This window comes from Equus asinus, chromosome 17 (assembly GCF_041296235.1).
Source record: "Equus asinus isolate D_3611 breed Donkey chromosome 17, EquAss-T2T_v2, whole genome shotgun sequence".
Taxonomy (NCBI): Eukaryota; Metazoa; Chordata; class Mammalia; order Perissodactyla; family Equidae; genus Equus; species Equus asinus.
Window position 1 is genome coordinate 17,749,042 of NC_091806.1, and position 20,214 is coordinate 17,769,255.

The window sequence follows — 20,214 nt, forward strand, 5'->3', positions numbered from 1 at the left end:
TTCACAGACTACCTCATATAATAATTAGCTGACTACAACAGGGACTTACACAACGCGAAGGTCACTTACTTTGCGAAGCTAAAAATAGATGCTCAAAATAAATAAAAGTGCTGAAATCAATCAACGACATGTGGTTCCCAAAAGTAGACTCCATATCAGTATTTTACTGAGAGACTCAACTCATTAATAAACCTCTTACAAATTTATACCGGGCAACAGTTAAGGTTTAAGTACACTGTTTTCACTTCCAGCTACCGAGAACTGAAATGAAAGTTAAAAAAAAAAACTAAGGTCACACAGCCTACCTCAAAGGAAATGTGGACAAGAAGTAATTGGATTAATTCTTTACATTTATTTAATTAAACATATTCTACATGTTTCCCAAGTCAAGAAAAAGAAAAGTGCCCTGACAAGGTACCGACTGTAGTGTCACACTCACTGACACAGAATGGAAAAAGTACATTCTGAAAATAGACATGATTTAGTCATATTTATCACAATAAAGAAAGGACTAGTGGGGCCGGTCGAGTGGTTGAGTTCGCGTGCTCCACTTTGGCAGCCCAGGGTTTTTTGCTGGTTCGGATCCTGGGCGCAGACATGGCACCGCTCATCAAGCCATGCTGAGGCAGCATCCCACATGCCACAACTAGATGGACCCACAACTAAAAATACACAACTATGTACCGGGGGGCTTTGGGGAGAAAAAGGAAAAATAAAATCTTTAAAAAAAAAAAAAAGAAAGGACTGGCAATCATCTAAACATCATCATATAAACTGACATACAACACATTTGTTTCCTCCCTAAATGCTTACAGTGGCTTCATAAACCCTGCATTAATGCTCTAAACAGTACTGCTTCATCACTGTCCTGATGAGGCCAAAACGAAGCAAAGCCTCTAGTGAAAGCAGAAATTAAGTGTGATGCTCTGGGATCAGGCCGCTTGGTTTCTATTTCAAACTCCTCCACATACCAGCTGTGTGATCTTGATCAAGTCACTTTAACCTCTGTTTCCTTATCTTTTAAAAAGGGATGAAAATAATACCCCATGGAGTTATTAGGAATAGCACCTAGTACTGTAAGTGCTTACTAAGTGCTTGTTGTTATCACTACTATTATGAGGATTATGATTACACTCACCTAAAAGATAAATTGCTTCCAGACACAAATGAAGAACTTTTGTGTCAACATCAAAAATTACATAATTTTGTCTCATGGAGCAAATTCCAAAGGATTGAAGCTGTGTGCATGCCTACAGTGGCAAAAAGGCTCTCACTGCTAGCCTTTGTAGCTATATATATATATAGTTCTTGAACATCTTTCACTCGCTTGATCTTTTCCATGTGCATACCCATGTGATTTAACTCATGTGAGTGCCTCTGTGTGGAAATGAGGGTACTTCATAAGATACAACAAAATGATGCATCTTATCTGTTGCATATACTCAAAAGTTTGATGTTGAATGTTCTTAAGGTAAATTACTTGAATGTTAGCCAGTTTCTATTTCTCCTTCTTGGAAGGAAAAAATGTAAGCTTTTGACTCTCTATTAATTTTCTATTTCTCCCTCCTCCTCCTCTCTCTACTCTCCCACACCCTCTGCCCCTATTTAAACTCTAAAATCATGGTTCTTGAGTAAAACCAGCCATTAGCATTTGGATTCACATCCCCCTATTTTGCATGAAAAGTGTTTCCTATGGAGAGAAGTCATCTGTCACTCCAAGGTATCTTGGAACATTAGGTTGCTGAAAGCTAACATGCTCAAAATTGCAGTATATGTTAGCTAAGGCTCTTACTTTATACAAGTTCTTTCCTATATCTCTACTACTACCACACAGTATAACTAAAAAACTCAACTTTCAAATATGGCAGGCAGTAGAGATGAGGGTGTAACACAACTGTAGGTCATAAAACAGAGGCCATACCTTCCAAGCTTGCTGTAGTATCTGGGCATCGTTGATCCCAGTAATTTCTCTCAGCTGATTCAAAAATGTCTGCTGGTGCTAGAAGAGAGGAAAAACCAAAATCATTACACTCTGAAATCTGAAAATATACAAGGACAAGAAAATAAATGACCTTTGGGCAAACAAACAGAAAACAAAATAAACTAGAGTAAAAAAGAAAAACAAAATCAGGGGCAGGCCTGGTGGCACAGCAGTTCAGTTCCTACACTCTGCTTTGGCGGCCCGGGGTTTACTGGCTTGGACCCCATGTGCAGACATAGCACTACTTGTCAAGCCATGCTGTGGTAGGCGTCCCGCATATAAAGTGGAGGAAGATGGGCACAGATGTTAGCTCAGGGCCAGTCTTCCTCAGCAAAAAGAGGATTGGGAGCAGATGTCAGCTCAGGGCTAATCTTCTTCAAAAAGAAAAAACAAACAAACTTGAGAGAGACTGAACAAATTTCATTCTTTTAGGAAGAAGGGACCATGCTGTGGGGAGCCCTTATTCCATTTTCATGTTTCCAAAAGGGAACTTCTACATTACTTCCCAAGAAGAAGTCTTACTGAATTAACAATTTCTGGTCCATTCTTCACCACCTCATTTATGCCACCCAACAAGAAAAGGAGTGGTTAGCATGAGGCTAACCCTGAGAAACTAAGGAAACAAGTATCCATTGGCTTACTTTAACTAGGGCATGGAACCAGTGATGGAGATCGAGGCAGCTCTGGTAATCTCTCCCTGTCCCTATGGACAGCCAGCATCCAGGCCCCTGGGATATGTGAAAAAGACACGCTTTTGGCAGGCCATGCACTAGGTGAGTATATTATATCACTGGCATCCTACGATCTGTCTGAGGAAAAAGAGGACCATCTCATCCTCCCATCCGTCATAAAAGATCCTAAACAGAATTGATCATTTGCCCCCATTTGCTTCAGATCTGTTTACAGTCTACTGGTCTATGTACCATATAATCTATTACACTCTATTGGGGGGATAGCATCCCACTACCAAACCCTTCCCTGAACTTCCCTAATTAAGAACCATGTTCCTCCCTACATCTCTGTATTTCTCAAAACAAGTTCCCAAAAACTGTAAGACAGCACCACGACATAATGCAAGCTCAAGGGATATGATCTGGAAGACAAGTCGTCACTAGAATGAAAGGATCTGCAGAAATCTTTCTTGAAAATGTTTTACAGTCATCTCAGTAAGAATTTTACGGGGTGAAAGTTTAATGAGAAACAGTATAGTTACACAGTTTCAAATTCTTCCTACAAATTATAAAGGGAGAAAAAGTAAATTTATACTGAAGAAATCTAACAGATACCAACTCAACCAAGTGATCAGAGCTAATATTACCAATAATGGGACTGACAGCGTGTGCCTCTTGATATGATATGATACAATACACCAAGAAGACAATATCACCCGTGGTTTTCCTGCCAAAAACCATAACCTGAATCGAATCTTGAGGAAGTATCAGACATCCAAACTAGGAACATTTCGCAAAATAATTATTGTGTTATCTTCAAAATGTCTATATCATGACAGACAAAGGACAAGTTTCCAGATTAAAGGGGACCAAAAAGGCATGGTAACCAAAGGTACTGCAGGAGACCACAGTACATCTCAAACTAAACGCAATACAGGATATTATTCGGACAACTGGAGAAAGACGAATGCGGACTGCTTAGTAATGATATTTTATTAATATTAAATTCCTGAATTTGATAATGCACTATAGTTATTTAAGAAAATATCTTTTTTCTTAGGAAATACACCCTGAAGTATTTCAGGAGGTAAAGGGACATGATGTCTGCAACTTACTCTCAAATGGTTCAGGAAAAAAGTTATGGGAAGTTCTCTGTACTAATTTCGCAACTTTAAATTTGAAATTACTTCAAAATATAAAGTTTTAAAATGTTATGCATACAGATTTGTTGATGTCAGGATTGTAAAATGTGTGTTTCAAAACATGCTTGACAATTTAAACATGCATAATGTATATACATTCAGAAGTGAAGGGTCCTAAAGAAATTAGAAAATGAAATGAAAAAAATAAATAAATAAAAGCAATTTGAAAGTCAGGTTTGAGAGAACATAGTCGAGATATCTTTTACAAAAGCCACACATATAAGTTACAAATTATATTCAGCTACATGTAACAGAGTCCCATCTAAATAGTAGCTTCAACATACTGCAGTGTCTTTTCCTAATATAATTAGACTGGAGGTGGGCAGTCCAGATCTGATAAGGACAGCCCACAAGATATCAAAGATCTAAGCTCCTTCTGTCTTCCCACTAAACATTCCTATATATGACATTCAGCAAGTGTCTGTCACTCCATGTCTCCTCCTCCAGCATCCTGTCCAAGTTCTAGGTAGGACAAAGGGAAGGGCAAAGGACAAAAGGTGTCTACCAAATGATTCTGCCTTCTTTATCAAGCCCTTTCTGGCGACTTCCACTTAAAGCCTCACTGAACAGAACAAAGCCTCCTGGCCACTCATAAGTGCAAAAGCGGTTGGGAAATGTATTTTTCAGCAACGCAAAAAGCCACTCTGAAGATGAAATCAAGGCTCTGTTTGTTAGGGAAAAGAAAGAACGTATATTGCATAGGCATTGGCACTATCTGCCATGCCATCAATGAATTTTCATTTCCATAAAAATCTTATTAAAGAGTTGAGATAACCAAGACTATCTAACAATAAAATAGATAATAAAGTACATAAACAAGGTCATATAAATGCCAAGAAGAATCAAAATAGTTGAATAAAAGAACCAAATTGCCAAATTTCCAGGGCTGAAATACAAGAAAAATAAAATTCTTTTTAAACTTGTCAACTTTTCTACTTTCTTTTAAAAAGTTTACAATAACTAAGCAACAGAACCATGACTAAGTTACATAATACCCAACATTACAAATTAAAGATGTATAAAAATTTTACAGAAATTCCCCTTATCTAATTCAAGGCTTTATTTTAGTGAACATAAAATACTTGAAAGATTTTATAAGCCTGTTTGCAATTTCACCACCACCAGCACTCCAAACTCCATCCTTTACACAGACCATTATTTTCCTCAACTGCGAATTATTCAATCGTGCATCGGGAAAGACTATTGAATACCCCAAAGAAACTACTCATTTGTACAAACGTCGCTGGCTGTTATTTATAATGCTAGAAAAATGAAAAAAGATGCAAATGTCCTTCCACTAAGGAAGACATTCTAAACTTTAATGTACAGAAGAATGACCTGATGAGTTTTCTAATAATGATGATTCCCCGGCCCCACCCCAGAGACTGTGATTCCAGGAGGGTGTGAGTTAAGGCTAATAAATCTGTATTTTTAATAAGCATCTCAAAAGATTTTGATACAGATGGACAAATCCAAACAACTGTATATTTTTAAGTAGTGAATCTATATAGAAGGTTATCTTTACAAAATCGCATTAAGCTGAAGTGGTAGGATACAAAATAGTATACATATACATTAATGACAAGATGAAATGTAAATACAAATGTAAAACCCAGAAAACATTACAGGGCCTGTTAGACTCCCAATTCTCCCATCTCTGCTCTCACACCTTTTGCAACTTTTCCCTTTCTCTCACTAGAGATACCATATATTTCCTTGCTGCATTGAGGAGCCTGACCATGTGACACACTTTGACCAATGACATAATAGCAGACAGCATGCAAGCAAACATGAAATGTGCTTACATGGTTGGGCTTGCCCTCTTCATCTTCTTCCTTAAGAAGAACATGACCTGGGAAGCCCACTTGCCCCAGAAGAATGAGGCGCTTGTAGAGAAGAGCCACTCCAATCAACCCACAAATCTGTGAACGTGATGATAATATTTTGGTATGTCACCAACTTTTGGAGTGAGCTCTTATGATGTTAGTTGACCGATACAGAGTGCAATAAGAACACTGAGTATTTTATCAAGAAAAGCAACATCTTTGAAATTTTGTTATGGTTTGGTAGTTTACCATCTTTCACGATTAAGTCAGCTAAAACCTAGGAAAAAAAATAATCCAGATGTATCTCTAGCATAGTTTTATGACCGCATGAATTTTGACTGAAAATGAAACAATGAAGAGAAAAGGATTAAGGTGCCAAAGAAGGCTGAGCAGGAAGGAGAGAAGGTGAAAGAACTTTCTCAGCTAAGTTACCAAGAAATGGGAGAGAAATCGAAAGAGGTGACCTATGAGAAAAATTCTCAGTTTATGGCAGAAAAACCACCTCATTTGTAAGGTTTTCCCCTTTGTTATTGGCATCTTACAGCTGTGCTTTTCCTGTCTTTGAAAACCTGCACCTTCATTTCCCGTAATCATATGTTTTTATTGCTGTTATTTCTGTTGTGATTAAGACCCTGGTCTTTCTTTCAAGGTTTGCACTTTCCTATTTACCAAACTTCTGGTCTGTGATACACCCTGATCCTCAACTGAAAATGTCCTGCATATGATTCTCTCCTCCTTGACTAGCAATTTGGGATCCAAGGTGGATCCAACCCACTTGCATGTCTAGAGCTCCTCTTCTGAGCTCTGAGGTCTTCCTTGTACAGATTTCATATCTAATAAGCATAAGGAGGTGGGTGCAACATATTCACACTTGTTAAAAAGAAGGCAGCAGGGGCCAGCCTTGTGGCCGAATGGTTAATTTCACTCGCTCTGCTTCAGCGGCCTCGGGTTCGCAGCTTCAGATTCTGGGCACGGACTTAGCATGGCTCATCAAGCCATGTTGTGGCAGCAACCCACACAGAAGAGCTCGAGTCACTTACAACTAGGATATACAACTGTGTACTACTGGGGCTTTGGGGAGAAAATGAAAGTTGGCAACAGATGTCAGCTCAGGGCCAATCTTCCTAAATAAATAAATAAGGAGACAGCAGGCCCAAAATGGAGTCACTAATGTTAAGGCCCCACAGTCAGAAAACCAAGACTTAATACCTAACCTAATTTGCAGTTTCAACTCCCCAGGAATGTAACCTTGGACCAGTCAACACAGAATTTCCTGGTCAGCCCTAGTGGGTTATCCACTGACAGACCACTTCCATTCCCCTTAGGAGGGCAACCTTGCCTAAAACAATGCATTCTTTGGTAATAATTGCCTTTTGTCCCCTCCCTCTCTGCCTTTAAAATCATTTCTTTTCCAACTCTATGGAGCTCCTTTCTATTTGGTAGACAGGATGCTGCCTGATTCATGAATCGTTCAATAAAGCCAATTTGCTCTTTCAAATTTACTCAGTTGAATTTTTTGTTGTTTAGAAGATTTGGTGGCAGCAGCAGAACTAAAGGAGACTTCCAGTGGCATGCAGGGACAACAAGAAACACAGGCATGGTAGTTGCAAACCCGTTTTTGAGTTCACTGTCTTTCTCACCATTTCCAAGGGCTGTGAGTAAGTTCCCTCTGGGTTCTGAGCTCGGCTCTCTTTGCACTGAGCTCCCAATCTAACTGGCTTTCCAGTTAGTTCCCCATTTGTCTAGAATCACTAGTTCCACGTTGGGAGCTGCTAGCAGTTTGGACCACAATTCCCTATTTGATTGGAAACTCTAGCCCTTGGTTATGTTTCCAGATTCCGTGTTGGGAACTGCTGGTGGTTTAGTCTGCAGTTCCCCATTTGTTTGGGATCCTTCCCCAGATTCCACGGTGGGAACTGCTAGCAGCAAGTGCACTTCCCCATTTTTTTGGAATCAGTCCACAGTCCCCATTTGTTGAGGTCTGTTGGTTCAGTCGTTCCCCAGTCTCAGGTTCCAATGTTGGGAACTGCTGGTTTTGCACACAGGGCCTTTTCTTGGCCAGGAACAGTAACATCTCTTGGTTACTGCCGAAACATTAAGGTGCACCTGTCTGTCTTGTTTCATGTAGACAAAGGCTAACGGGAATCTCTGAAGTCAAAAAATCACAAAAATCATGGGCACAGATCAAGTATTTAAAGGCTGTTAGAGAGTTCATCACCTAACTCAAAGACTCCTGTCAGGAGAAGGTGGTCACGGAACAGGTTAGATTGACACCAGGCCACCTGCCAACCTCAAGAAAACTTCCATGCAACGAGGTATACTGTAAAACACACACAATCCTCAACCCAGCAGCACACTCTTTTTACACATTAATTTGGCTCCAAAAAACCCAAAGTCTTAGCTAACGGGATCTTTAAATTCTAAAGAGTCAAGCATGTCACCTTCTGGCACACCTATTTATTTTATGGCTAAGAACTATGGCCCAATAATAAATTGCTCAATAAAGTCAATTTGACTTTTTAAATCGACTGAGCTGAATTTCTTTTCCTTGTTTTCTTTTTTGAGGAAGATTAGCCCTGAGCTAACATCTACCACCAATCCTCCTGTTTTTTGCTGAGGAAGACTGGCCCTGAGCTAACACCTGTGTCCATCTTCCTCTACTTTATATGTGGGATGCCTGCCACAGCACGGTTTGATGAGCAAGCGGTGTGTAGGTCTGTGCCCAGGATCCAAACCAGCAAATCCCAGGCCGCCGAAGCCGAGCACGTGAACTTAACTGCTGCACCACCAGGCCAGCCCCCTGAGCTGAATTTTTTGTTGTTTAACACACTGCTCAACCAAGAAGGGCAAGGCACAATGTTCAAAGAGATTCAGTGGCTTGCAAATACCACAAAAATCAATAAGGAACAAGCCAAGACTACCTACAGACCTTCAGATTCCTTCTTCAAAGTAATTTTTACTACATGATGACATCCTTAAGTGCCTACTCTGTGGAAAAGACAGTAGTATACACTCCAGGGAGAAGGAGACATCAGTAATTTCAATATAAATTAAAGATCAGAGGGTTTCATTGAAATTCTTTCCTCCCTCAGTTGACCCTACTTAATGTTGGGTCTGTTTTAAATCTGTTTCAGTAAAGACTGCAGAATATTTAACATCGGTATAACTTTTTGAGGATCAAAAATAGGGGATCACTGGTTTAGGCCAAGGAAAAAGATAAGCAATTATGCTCTTGCTGTATGCCAGACTCTGCTTTAAGTGTTCCCAGCATATAATCTCATTTGACACATGCAAATGTGCACATGCACACACACCCTCTAGGAAGTTCCTCTCATTTTATAGCTAACGGGCTTCAAGAGATGAACAAGTGCAGAGACAGCAATGAAAACAGGGTTTTCAAATCCCACAGCCCATGTCCTTTCCATATTTTCTCTCCTCTACGGTACCTGATTTTGAAGATTAAAGATGCAGTAAAAAATGTAAGCGGTGGAAAAATCCCCTACCATGTTGATGTAAAACACTTAGATAGCGGTACGAGAAGACTGGAGCACTGCTGACTAGAAGGCAGGAAAGCTTTCTGTGTTAAGAGGTGAATGCCTCATAAGTCAGTCATTGGTTCCTTTAACTGCATTTCCAAATATACATAAAACTTGGTTTAGCGCAAAAGAAACAAAGTCAAAGGTCTCCCTCTTCAGGGGAAAAAAAGGCAACTCTTAGAATGACCTCTAAAAAAACTTTCAAATTCTCTTAGAAAAAAGAAAAAACCCCAATGAGATAGACAATCCCAAGGCATTCTTAAACTTCGAATCATATGCACTAAAGACTAAAGTATTTCCGGCACTGAGTGGTAAGCAGGTCAAAGTTACCTATCAATGAAAGGATTAATAACACCACTGCCTTTAAAGTACATAACCATACGCACATCTGTTTCCACAAATACCTTCTGCGTCTACCTGATAACACTAAACTGCCCTAGTTGGTATTATCTCACCATAACAAGAAATCCCCAAACTTCGTTGACAGATAATTCCTAGTACACGTGTCCTTCGAATAGCTCTTCGTAAGCCCCAAACCTGCCCCTGGCCAGCTAAAAGCTATAAGCAAAAAACAAAAACAAAAAACTTTTATTTCCCGAGGCTTGTCTTTTATTTTTATCTCTCATTTTAAGGAGGACAACGTGATCTTTCATTTCCCTTCACATGTAATATTCCGTGAACTCTCTGAGAATTTTCCTGCAGTACAATCCTTATCATGGCCTAACGGGCTGTCTGCAGGCTGCGGCTCTCTCTAGCCTCACCTTGTACTACTTTCCCATCTTCCTCTTCCCTCTAACTTTTATTCAGGGTCTACAAAATACCACTCTGCTTCCTAATTCAAAGATCTGTGTATATTCAGTTGCCTTCTGTTAAGGTTAGAGGTTCTCCTGGCACTCACCACATTATAATAATATACTACGGTTAATCACCAAAAGGAGCACAGTCTGTCTATTTCACTCATCACTGTAGTCCTGGCAACTAGTACCAGTGCTGGCACGTGGTAGGCACTCAATAAATATTGACTGAATAAATGAACATAGCAGAGTTTACAGAGGATAAGTGGACTAAGTCAGATCACAGGGCTTGAACTCATCCACAAGAAAGAGGTACTAATTACTGGAGACAGGAACAAGAGGCATACCTAAATCAGGCCCACTTACTAAACAAACTTTCTACACTCTCCTACAGTCTATCTAGAATTTCCCAGAAGGCTTCCTTTCTTAGTTCTGGTCCTGTCAATCCTGCTTGAAGGTGAGTGCACAGGACAATATTATTGAAATTCTCCACTGCAAATACCCCAAAGAGCTATCTCATGAATGGCTGGGGTACCTTGTACTTCCTACTGGCACAGAGCCAAGGTTTATCTCAACCTTTTTGGGTTAACAGCACGTCAGTGTTAAAGTAAATTAATCATATATTCCTCTGGGTGTAAAAATCTGAAGATGTACTCTTTTTTTAATATAAACGAAGCAGGTAGTTTTTTTTTTTTTTTTTAAGATTGGCACCTGAGCTAACAACTGTTGCCAATCTTCTTTTTTTTTTTTTCTGCTTTGCTTTATCTTCCCAAACCCCCCGTACATAGTTGTATATCTTAGTTGCATGTCCTTCTAGTTGTGGGATGTGGGACGGCGCCTCAACGTGGCCTGACGAGCGGTGCCATGTCCACGCCCAGGATCTGAACCCTGGGCTGCCGCAGCGGAGCACCCAAACTTAATCACTCGGCCACAGAGCCAGCCCCAAGATGTGCTTTTTTATACTTCACTATTTACATTTAGACTTAGAAATGCCAGAATTTCTGAATTTAAAAAACCTTTTCCTACCTTTTTACAGAATCCCAGAGCTACAAACAATCTTTAAGCATTCACATAATCCAAAAAAAAGAAAAAGGAAGAAAAGTAAAGAAATGAGATGCTTTACGGGAAACAGGCAGCAAAGAGCAATGGACATAGCTGGTCCTCAGTAAATGTTTGTTTCCATCCTTCCTCACCTCAGAGTTCATACCCCACCTGCCACCTCAACCCTTCAACCAATCTAACATCCACATAATGTCCATGCCCCTAAGAGAATCCCCCATCCCTATTAACTAGTAGACAAAAGAATGCATCATAAGTAGAAACTCTACATGCAAAAAATATTGTTTCACTGCACTATAAGCTAAGTCCATACAGAATTAAATACATTTCCAGGCCAAATAAGAACCCAACATGATGAAACATGGTTTCTATGGGAACATGCATTTTGAGTTTCAAAAACCCAATTTGTAAAAGCTTTTGGAACAGTGTGCTTTTAAATTAGAGCGCCTATATTCTGGAAAACGTGGGTAAAAAAAAGTTTTGTGAATCAAATGACATCCTTGAACTATGACATCAGCAGTTTAGACAAAACATATTTAACTTATTTTTGATGCTAATAATCTGACTGATTCCTAATATATCTCTCTCATCCAATTAAATCTTTACATATCTCTAGTTTCCATACTTAAATTTTCATAATTAACTTACAGTCCAAAAATAAAATCCCTATACTAATAAAACAAAATAAACTACAACACTATACGATTCCTAGCAGCTACATCTGTCACAAACAATTCCTTACAGCAAATATAGTTTTTGGTCATACTAATTACACACATAACACACCCTCCAGACTATCAGAAACTCCATTCATCTAGATAAAATGCTAGGTGTAAAAAAGCATACGCTCTATATCACTTTCTTTCCTGGACCCATAAAACAGCAACTGGCAGAAGTGTCCCCACCTCCAGCACCTCAGCAAACTTGCCCGCTATCCAGTGGGCTTCAATCACAACCTCTCCAACAAAACCTGAATCTGAGCCTCAGGGCTTGTGGAGGACCTCTCCAAAATTTACTCCTCCTTTTCTTCTCTAGAGTTTTTAGTCTTTAGTAGCCAATCACCGTTACTAGTGAATCGTATTAAACTTTCCCTGTCCAAATTATTGTGTGTTTTCTGTGTCCTAACTGGACCCTTACTGATCTAACTTCCTTAAAAGCAATTTTTGTATTCTAACAATATATTAATGATGTAATTCTGTATTCTTAGGAGACTAAACATCAGAAAAAATTAGGAAGGAAAAAAGTTAACCATACATGCAAAGTTCTATCCTAGAACTCTCATTTACTATGCACTTATTAAAAGTATATAAAGCACCAGAGATTTCATTATGTAGGCACAATTGATTGAAATTATTAGCCACTGGTGACTGAACTCACTCTCCAGCCCCTCTCCCCTCCCTGGACTGGGGAACCGGCTGAAAGTTCTAACCCTCTAATCACAGTGGTTGGTTTTTCTGAGGTCCGGCCCCTCTCCTGAAGCTATCTTGTCCTCCAACCAAAAGTTTTCTCGTTAGCATACAAAAGACAGTAAATTTCAAGAGTTACAGGAACCTTGTAACAGTGACCAGAAAAAAGGACTAAATAGTACACATTAGTGTACAGTTGGGCAAAATCCTCTAACACAAATCCTGTTTAATAACAAAGTGTTGAATATCTCATGTCATTTATTGAGTATCGTACTGAAAGCGAAACACATAATGGTTTATGGGTTCAGGACTGTTGTAAGTGTTATCAGCCTCGTGATCGCGTGGCTGACTGGGAGCTGTGGCTCGCTGCCGCTGCCCAACGTCACAACAGAGGAGTGTACCACATACCGCTAGCCTGGGAAAAGATCAAAATTCAAAATTCAAAGTACAGTTTCTACTGAATGCATTATCAATTTCACACCAATGAAAGTCGAAAAATCCTAAGTAGAAACATAGTAAGTTGAGGATCATCTGTATCCCACTCTACACTAAACCACACAACCTGTTCAGTTCAACATTCTGCTTGAGAGATACAGCAATAATTACAGCACATTTACAGTAGTCTCCCCTTATCTGTGAGAGATACGTTCCAAGACCCCCAGTGGATGCCTGAAACCACAGACAGTAGCAAATCATATATATACTGGTTTTTTTCTATACATACATACCTATAATAAAGTTTAATTTATAAATTAGGCACAGTAAGAGATTAACAATAATAATAAAATAGAACAATTATAACAATATGGCATAATAAAAGTCACCCAAGATCTTAACAACCTCAGCATAAGATTTTTTTCTTTTCTTGATTAAGTTGAGAACTTTTACCTTTTCACTTAAAGCTTCCCTTTGGCATATCCGAATTGCATCCTCACTACTCTTGCGCTTTGGGGCCATTATTAAGTAAAATCATGGTTACTTGAAAACAAGCACTGTGATACCACGACCATCAATCTGATAACCCACAGCTACTAAGTGACTAGAGGTGGGTAGCATATATGGTGTGGATATGCTGGACAAAGGAATGACTCACATCTCAGGTGAAATGGAGTGAGACTTCATCAGGCTATTCAGAATGATGCACAATTTAAAACATGAATTGTTTATTTCTGGAATTTTCCACTCAATACTTTTGGACCACGGTTGACCGTGGATAACTGAAACAATGGAAAGCAAAACTGCGGATAAAATGGGACTACTATACTGAGGTATAGCAAAAAATAAAAAAAAGTTTTAAACTATGACCAAACCTGAAGGCACATCTGTGAAAACTGCAACAAAAAGGCTGAGAACCTCACTCTAAGACAATGGCTGTCAACTGAGTACCAGGGTCACAGACGTAAAGTGGACGACAATGGCAATAAAATCTACTCCCAAACTTTAACAATAACTATTACAAGACTATCCTGATGCACATATATTAATTTCCTTGGCTGAAGTTGGAAGTGCCAAATTAGCTTCTGTAAAACACTACCATTCTGTTAAAATTAAGTTAACCTTATTCTTCCAAATTTTACTAATTTTTTAGTTTTGGTTATATCTAAGTTATTAGTTGGGTTTTGATCTTGGTGCATAAGAGCTATATAATAAAACATAATAAATTTATGCCTCGTTTACGTTTACGCACACTTCAGTAAAACTATAATGAAAAATACTTTAATTCAAGGGAGAGTCCCTGAGACCTATTTTAAAAAGTCCCAATTCAAGGATAAAAAATATTGTCATCAGGTGGAGCATTAATGAGGAGGAGGAGAAATTTTTCAATACAGTTGCTGGTTCTCCAATCATGAATTTGGACACCTATGCAAACAATATGCCCAAACTTCAAATCCAAGTGGAATAAGACAAATACTGAAGGCAAAACAAGAAAAAGACTAGAGGACAATAAAAGAGAGTATCTTGGGGCCACCAGGTGGCATAGTGGTTAAGTTCAGCACTCTGCTTTGGTGGCCTGCAGTTCAGTGGTTCGAATCCCAAGCAGGGACCTACACCCCATTCATCAAGCCAGGCTGTGGCAGCATTCCACAGACAAAACAGAAGATTGGCACAGACGTTAGCTCAGCAACAATCTTCCTCAAGCAAAAAGAGGAAGACTGGCAACTTATGTTAGCTCAGGGCCAATCTTCCTCACCAAAAAACAAAAAGAGAGAGAGAGAGAGACCATCTTAATGAAAGAGTATGGAAGTTCAAATAATAAAGAAAACTAATCACATATGAGACTAAATTGAAATGAACTTCTATTCATGAAAGAATAGCATAAAGGGAGTAAAAAGACAACCTGAAAATGGGAAAAGATATTTTCAAAATATCTAAGTAGAAAATAAAAATTATCTGTAGACTAAAGAACTCCTTCAAATCAAAAAGGAAAAGGTAAAACCACCCAAAAGAAAAAACAAACAAGAGAAACAAACGTAAATTTCACACAAAAAATCTCAAAGGTCCATGAACACATAAAAAGATAACCAAATAGTTTACCAACAGTAGGATGGTTAAGTTCTGGTGCATCCAGAAGTAAAGATGAACTATAACACAAGGGCCATTTATTTCATATAAACCTGAACTCTTCCACCTCAGAGCACACACAAAAACGGACTCCACATAAATTACAGACGTATATGTAAAAACTAAAATGATAAAACATTTTAGAAGAAAACACAGGAAAAAAGTTTTTGCAAATTAAGTTTCAAAAATTTGTTAAAGCATTAACCGTAAAAAAAAAAAAAGTGGTACAATGAACAGTGTTAAAAAACTTGACTTCATAGAAACTAATAAGAAAATGAAAAGAACCTACATGCTGAGAAAAAATATATTTATAATTTATAATGACATATTCAGAATATATAAATCCCTGCAACTCAATAACAAGGTATATCTATAGAAGATATAACAACGGTCAGTAAGGAAAAGACAAAGGCAGCAGGTTCCCAGTACCTCCTGGCCACACTCCCTGACCACCTCCCACCCTCGCTCCCCCTCGCCCCCACAGAAAGCCCCCTGAGGCCCTAAGACAGGCGGAAGAGGAGGAACAGAGGCACTGTTAGTCAGCCCCTCCCTTCGCACATTAAACCCAGAGAGCTCTACCCTCTCTTCCAGCAGTGCAAGGGGTATGAAGGGTCCCTGAGCACCACAGGCACAGCCAAGAATGCACAGAAGGGCATTCACTTCCATCCAAAAACTGCAGACCCTGAGTTTAGAATTTGCCTGAGGCAACCCCCAAGATGGCCAAGTAAGCTAATGGCAACAACAATGTTCACAGGGCCCTAGCACCACACCTCCTCGCACGGGACCCCAGCCCTTGGCGGGCTACTCTGATCCCCACGTCCCCAGAAGCCTGGGCCCCTAGCCAGCAAACATCACAGAAACCACAAAGCTGACTCCAGCCTGAGCTACGCCACCTTCATCTATCCAGCCACAGCCCCGCAGCGCAGACGCAGTGAGCCTTCCCTCTGACACCAGCAGCAAGGACGGAAATACTGTCAGTTCCGTTAGTTCTGCAGTCTTATCACCGACTGGAAGTCCCCGCTCTACTGGGGAAGAAGCCCAAAAGTCAGTTCTGAGAACCTGAATGATGTGACCAGAATAGGCACAAAGAGTGTCCACTGACCCCAGGAGGCCTGTGCAGAGAGCTGTTCCGCCCTCCAAAAACTGGGAATTTTAAACCTGAGGCAGTGGACTGGGCCGAAGCTGGGTACCTGAGGGTCACTGTAGATATTAAACCAATTTGCTGTTTCCTGTTTAACTTGAGGGGGTGACTCAGGGGTCTCGAAGATTTGTGAGTTTGTTTTGTAGAAGAAGGAGAATGCACTCAGCAGCCATGGAATTGCGGAAGTCAGATTGTCCAGGGGCTTTCCCACCTTCTCATTTTGGCCAATTCGAATAAAATCTGTCTCCATCTACAAACAGCAATGTCTCAGTGTTTGGCTTGCTGTGCATCGGGCACGCGAACTTGAGATTGAGAGGTGTGGTATCACTTCTGGTTTCCTTTCAATCCTCTTCCTTGGCCTTGTTCTGCCCCAGAGGCTTTCTGTAAGGCCTAATGGGAAGAGTGGGGCCTACTTGATGAGAAACGCAGACCAGCTCAGATGCTTCAGTGGAGGACACAGCAAGCCCCACACCTCCAGCCCAAACTCGCTTCTGTAGCTCCACCTCAAAGAAATCAAACATTTGATCTTGCATGTATTCTGGCATGAATTATAACACACCAACTTGTGTATATGTGAGTGGTTCTCACGTTACTGTTACCATAGTAACAGATCCTGGCCACTAATGGTTCTTCATTCCTGGTCCCTCTCTCCCTACTCCTCTACATCCTTCCTGCTTCTCTGAGGACTTAGCTCTCAGCTCGAAGTCAATCCTGCCCTCAGGCCTAGCGGAGCTCGCCCACCCCACCCACTTCCAGGCTGAACAGCACCAATAAAAACCCAGCAAACAGGAAGTGTTTTCCTTTCCAGTTCAAAACGAGCTCCTCTTCTTTCTGATTCTCACATGGACCAGAAACTGTAAGAAAAGTTTTTCTTTGCCCAATTGCTTACCTCTCCACAGTTCCTCCCACCTGCCATTGGTCCTCCAGGCCCTTTCCAAACTTCCAAACCAACTACAGTGTGAAAGTATTTTGTACCCTGTGAACAAAGTATACATCATAGAGATTTCTCTTATGTGCACAATTAACTATCTAAGAGATTAACTCAATGCTAGTTTGAGGTATGAAGAAGAGAAAGGACTTCCTTCTTCAGCAGTGAGCCTTTTTATCACGTATTAGTTTAAAAAAAATAAAATGAAGAAAAAACTGTGCAATTTCATTTTGTTTCGAGAGCATATCAGTACTTGCTCCTAAAATGTTTTAACTCTAGCAATATCTTCAACTTTTTTCCCATTTTCAGACTTGGAAGAACAACTAGCTATTGTTATTGCTAATCCTTTAAGAACATAAAACTGGAAAATGTATGAGAAGCAATATTTAAAAATCATCCAAAAATGGCCAATAAGCACCTGAAAAGACTTTAAAACCATGAGCCATTAAAGAAATACAAATTAATATCACAATGAGGTACCACTATATACTCGCTAAGATGGCTAAAACATAAAAGTTGACAATATCAAGTGCTGCCAAAAATGTTGACCAACCAGAACTCTCATACATTGCTGATGGGAATGGACAGTGATACCACCACTTTAAATAACCATTTAGCAATATTTTACAACAATTCCACTGCTATGTATTTGCCCAAGAGAAATGCAAATATGTCTACTCAAGACTTGCTTACACACATACACGTGGCAATATTATTCATAAAAGCCACAAACTGGAAACAACTCAAAAGTTCACCAATAGGTACATATTTACACAAGTTTCAAAATATTCATATAATAAGATATTACTCAGCAATAAAAAGGAACAAACTACTAACACATGCAATAACATGGCTGAATCTCAAAAACAGTTTCCTGAGCAGAAATGTCAAATGCAAAAAAAAAAAGAAAGGAATTTTTATGATTCCGTTTATGTGAAGACCTAAAACAGCCAAAAGCGATCTACTGTGATAGAAATCCAATAAGTGGTTATCTGGAAAGGGAGGGTGGGGATACTAAATGGGAAAAGTGATGCAAGAAAATCTTCTGGAGTGTCAAAAATGTTCCATATGCCAAAATTCATCTAATTAAAACAGTTTAAATGGGTATTTTCATTTTATATTTTCTAAATTACACTATGGTAACATCAACCTGGAAAAGTCAAGATAGCAGCTAGAGGGATGTGGAAGGAAGGGACAGTTCAGATGAGGCACAAAGAAAACTTCTGTAACAATAAGATGTTCTATTTCACATCTAAGGTGGTACAAAGGGCAGTAATCTTATTACGTATCTCTGAGGTATACATAAGTTCTCATATGCTATGTTTCTCACACACAAAAAAATCTTTCAAAAATGATTCACACACACAGACCCCAAAAAGAAAAGAAACAGGGAGACTGCAACCTTAGCATGTACAATAGCTTCCCAACTCCCTGACATATGATTCAATGAATAAAAAGACAACTAACTTTGCCCTATTTGGGTTCAGGGTTCCAGTGTCCCCTGGGCACCTGAAGCTTTGGGTTTCCAAGAGATGGTGGCCATGATAGCCTGATGGAGGCGGCATTTCCCTTACAACAGAAAAGCAGGTCAGTGTAAGTACACTCATGGGGACAAACACTCGAAATGTAAGAAAGCCAATGTGTTCAAAGAGACTCTGCTTGCGTGTTAAATTGGGTGTACTGTAATAATTCAACCTCTGCAATCAATTCACACAAGTGCTAAGGCACTCTCATCTTCAAGAATACTTTCAACTAGTGCTCCTCAAACTTTAAGTGCAGAAGAATCACTGATTCTTGTTAAGAAAGTAGTCCAACCATCAGAGTCTTGAAACAACAGGTCTGGGGTGAGGCACAGAATTCTACAGTTTTAGCAAGCACTAGAGGAAATGAAGATAGTCCACAAATCACACTGTAAGAATAAGCTCTGATCTACACCTGTTTGAACAAGGCTAAGGAAACAAGGAAAACGTACATTTTAAAATATTCAGTGGCTCGAAAGACCAAGACTATAAACAAAGCAGATAAACTGTATTAAAATAGTCAAGGAGGAAAAAAGAGAGAGAAAACTTAGAAAAATTACTTACACAAGTTTGCCAAAATAAACGCAAGAGGTCATTTCATAAATTCAACTTTCACATCATCTACTTACCCACACTGCATAGTGACATTCCAAAACTGGCTTTCAGAGGCCAGATTTGGTCTTTCATAAACAGGCATACCTCGAAGATATTGTGGGTCTGGATCCAGACCACTGCAACAAGCAAATACTGCAATAAAGCAAGTCACACGAACTTTTTGGTTTCCCAGTGACTATCAAAGTTATGTTTACAGTATACTGTACTCTATTAAGTGTACAAGAGTATTATGTCTAAAAACACAATGTACATATCTTAAATAAAAAATATTTTATTGCTAAAAATGCTAACCATTATCTGAGCCTTCAATGAGTCATAATATTTTTGCTGGTTGAGGGTCTTGTAAGAAATACAGTATTTGAGGGCCAACCCAGTGGCATAGTGGTTAAGTACGCACACTCTGCTCTGCGGCCCAGGGTTCACGGGTTCGGATCCCAAGCACAGACCTGCACATCGCTCATCAAGCCATGCTGTGGCGGCATCCCACATACAAAACAGAGGAAGACTGGCACAGATGTTAGCTCAGCGACAATCTTCCTCAAACAAAAAGAGAAGACTGGCAACAGATGTTAGTTCAGGGCCAATCTTCCTCACCAAAAAAAAAAAAAGAAAAAAAGAAAAAGAAAAAACCCCCTGCAATATTTGTGAGGTACAATAAGGCAGAGCACAGTAAAATGAGGCGTGCCTGTATAACACAAATCAACAATTATTATGAGCTATGTCACCATACTCATCACTTATATTTGCAGGAAAAAGGCAGGCCACTGCTGCAAGTCAGTGCTCATGGTGTCAGGGACTCACTGCTCCAAGGAACTCAACGGTGGGGTCAGAAGCATTTAACTGTTAAGAGATGCAATCACCAACCAACCTGAAGCAGACTGAGCCCCAGCACAAGGGAGAGACCTATGACCTTTGCCTCATTTTTAATGCTAAAATATCCACTCTGGGAGGAGCTTAGGCCTTACTGCCTTAA

General features: G+C 39.6%; 1 protein-coding gene across 1 annotated transcript in view; it reads right to left on the bottom strand.

Annotated features, from left to right (window-relative positions):
• The window catches only part of LOC123284635 (ubiquitin carboxyl-terminal hydrolase 25-like), a 95,986-nt gene that overhangs the window by 66,189 nt on the left and 9,583 nt on the right, over positions 1-20,214 (bottom strand). The window contains exons 2-3 of the mRNA XM_070487734.1: positions 2,623-2,709; positions 1,922-1,999 (exon numbers count right to left, since the gene is read on the bottom strand). Coding sequence (XP_070343835.1) covers positions 1,922-1,999; positions 2,623-2,709 — 165 coding nt within the window. The remainder of the gene's footprint in view (positions 1-1,921; positions 2,000-2,622; positions 2,710-20,214) is intronic.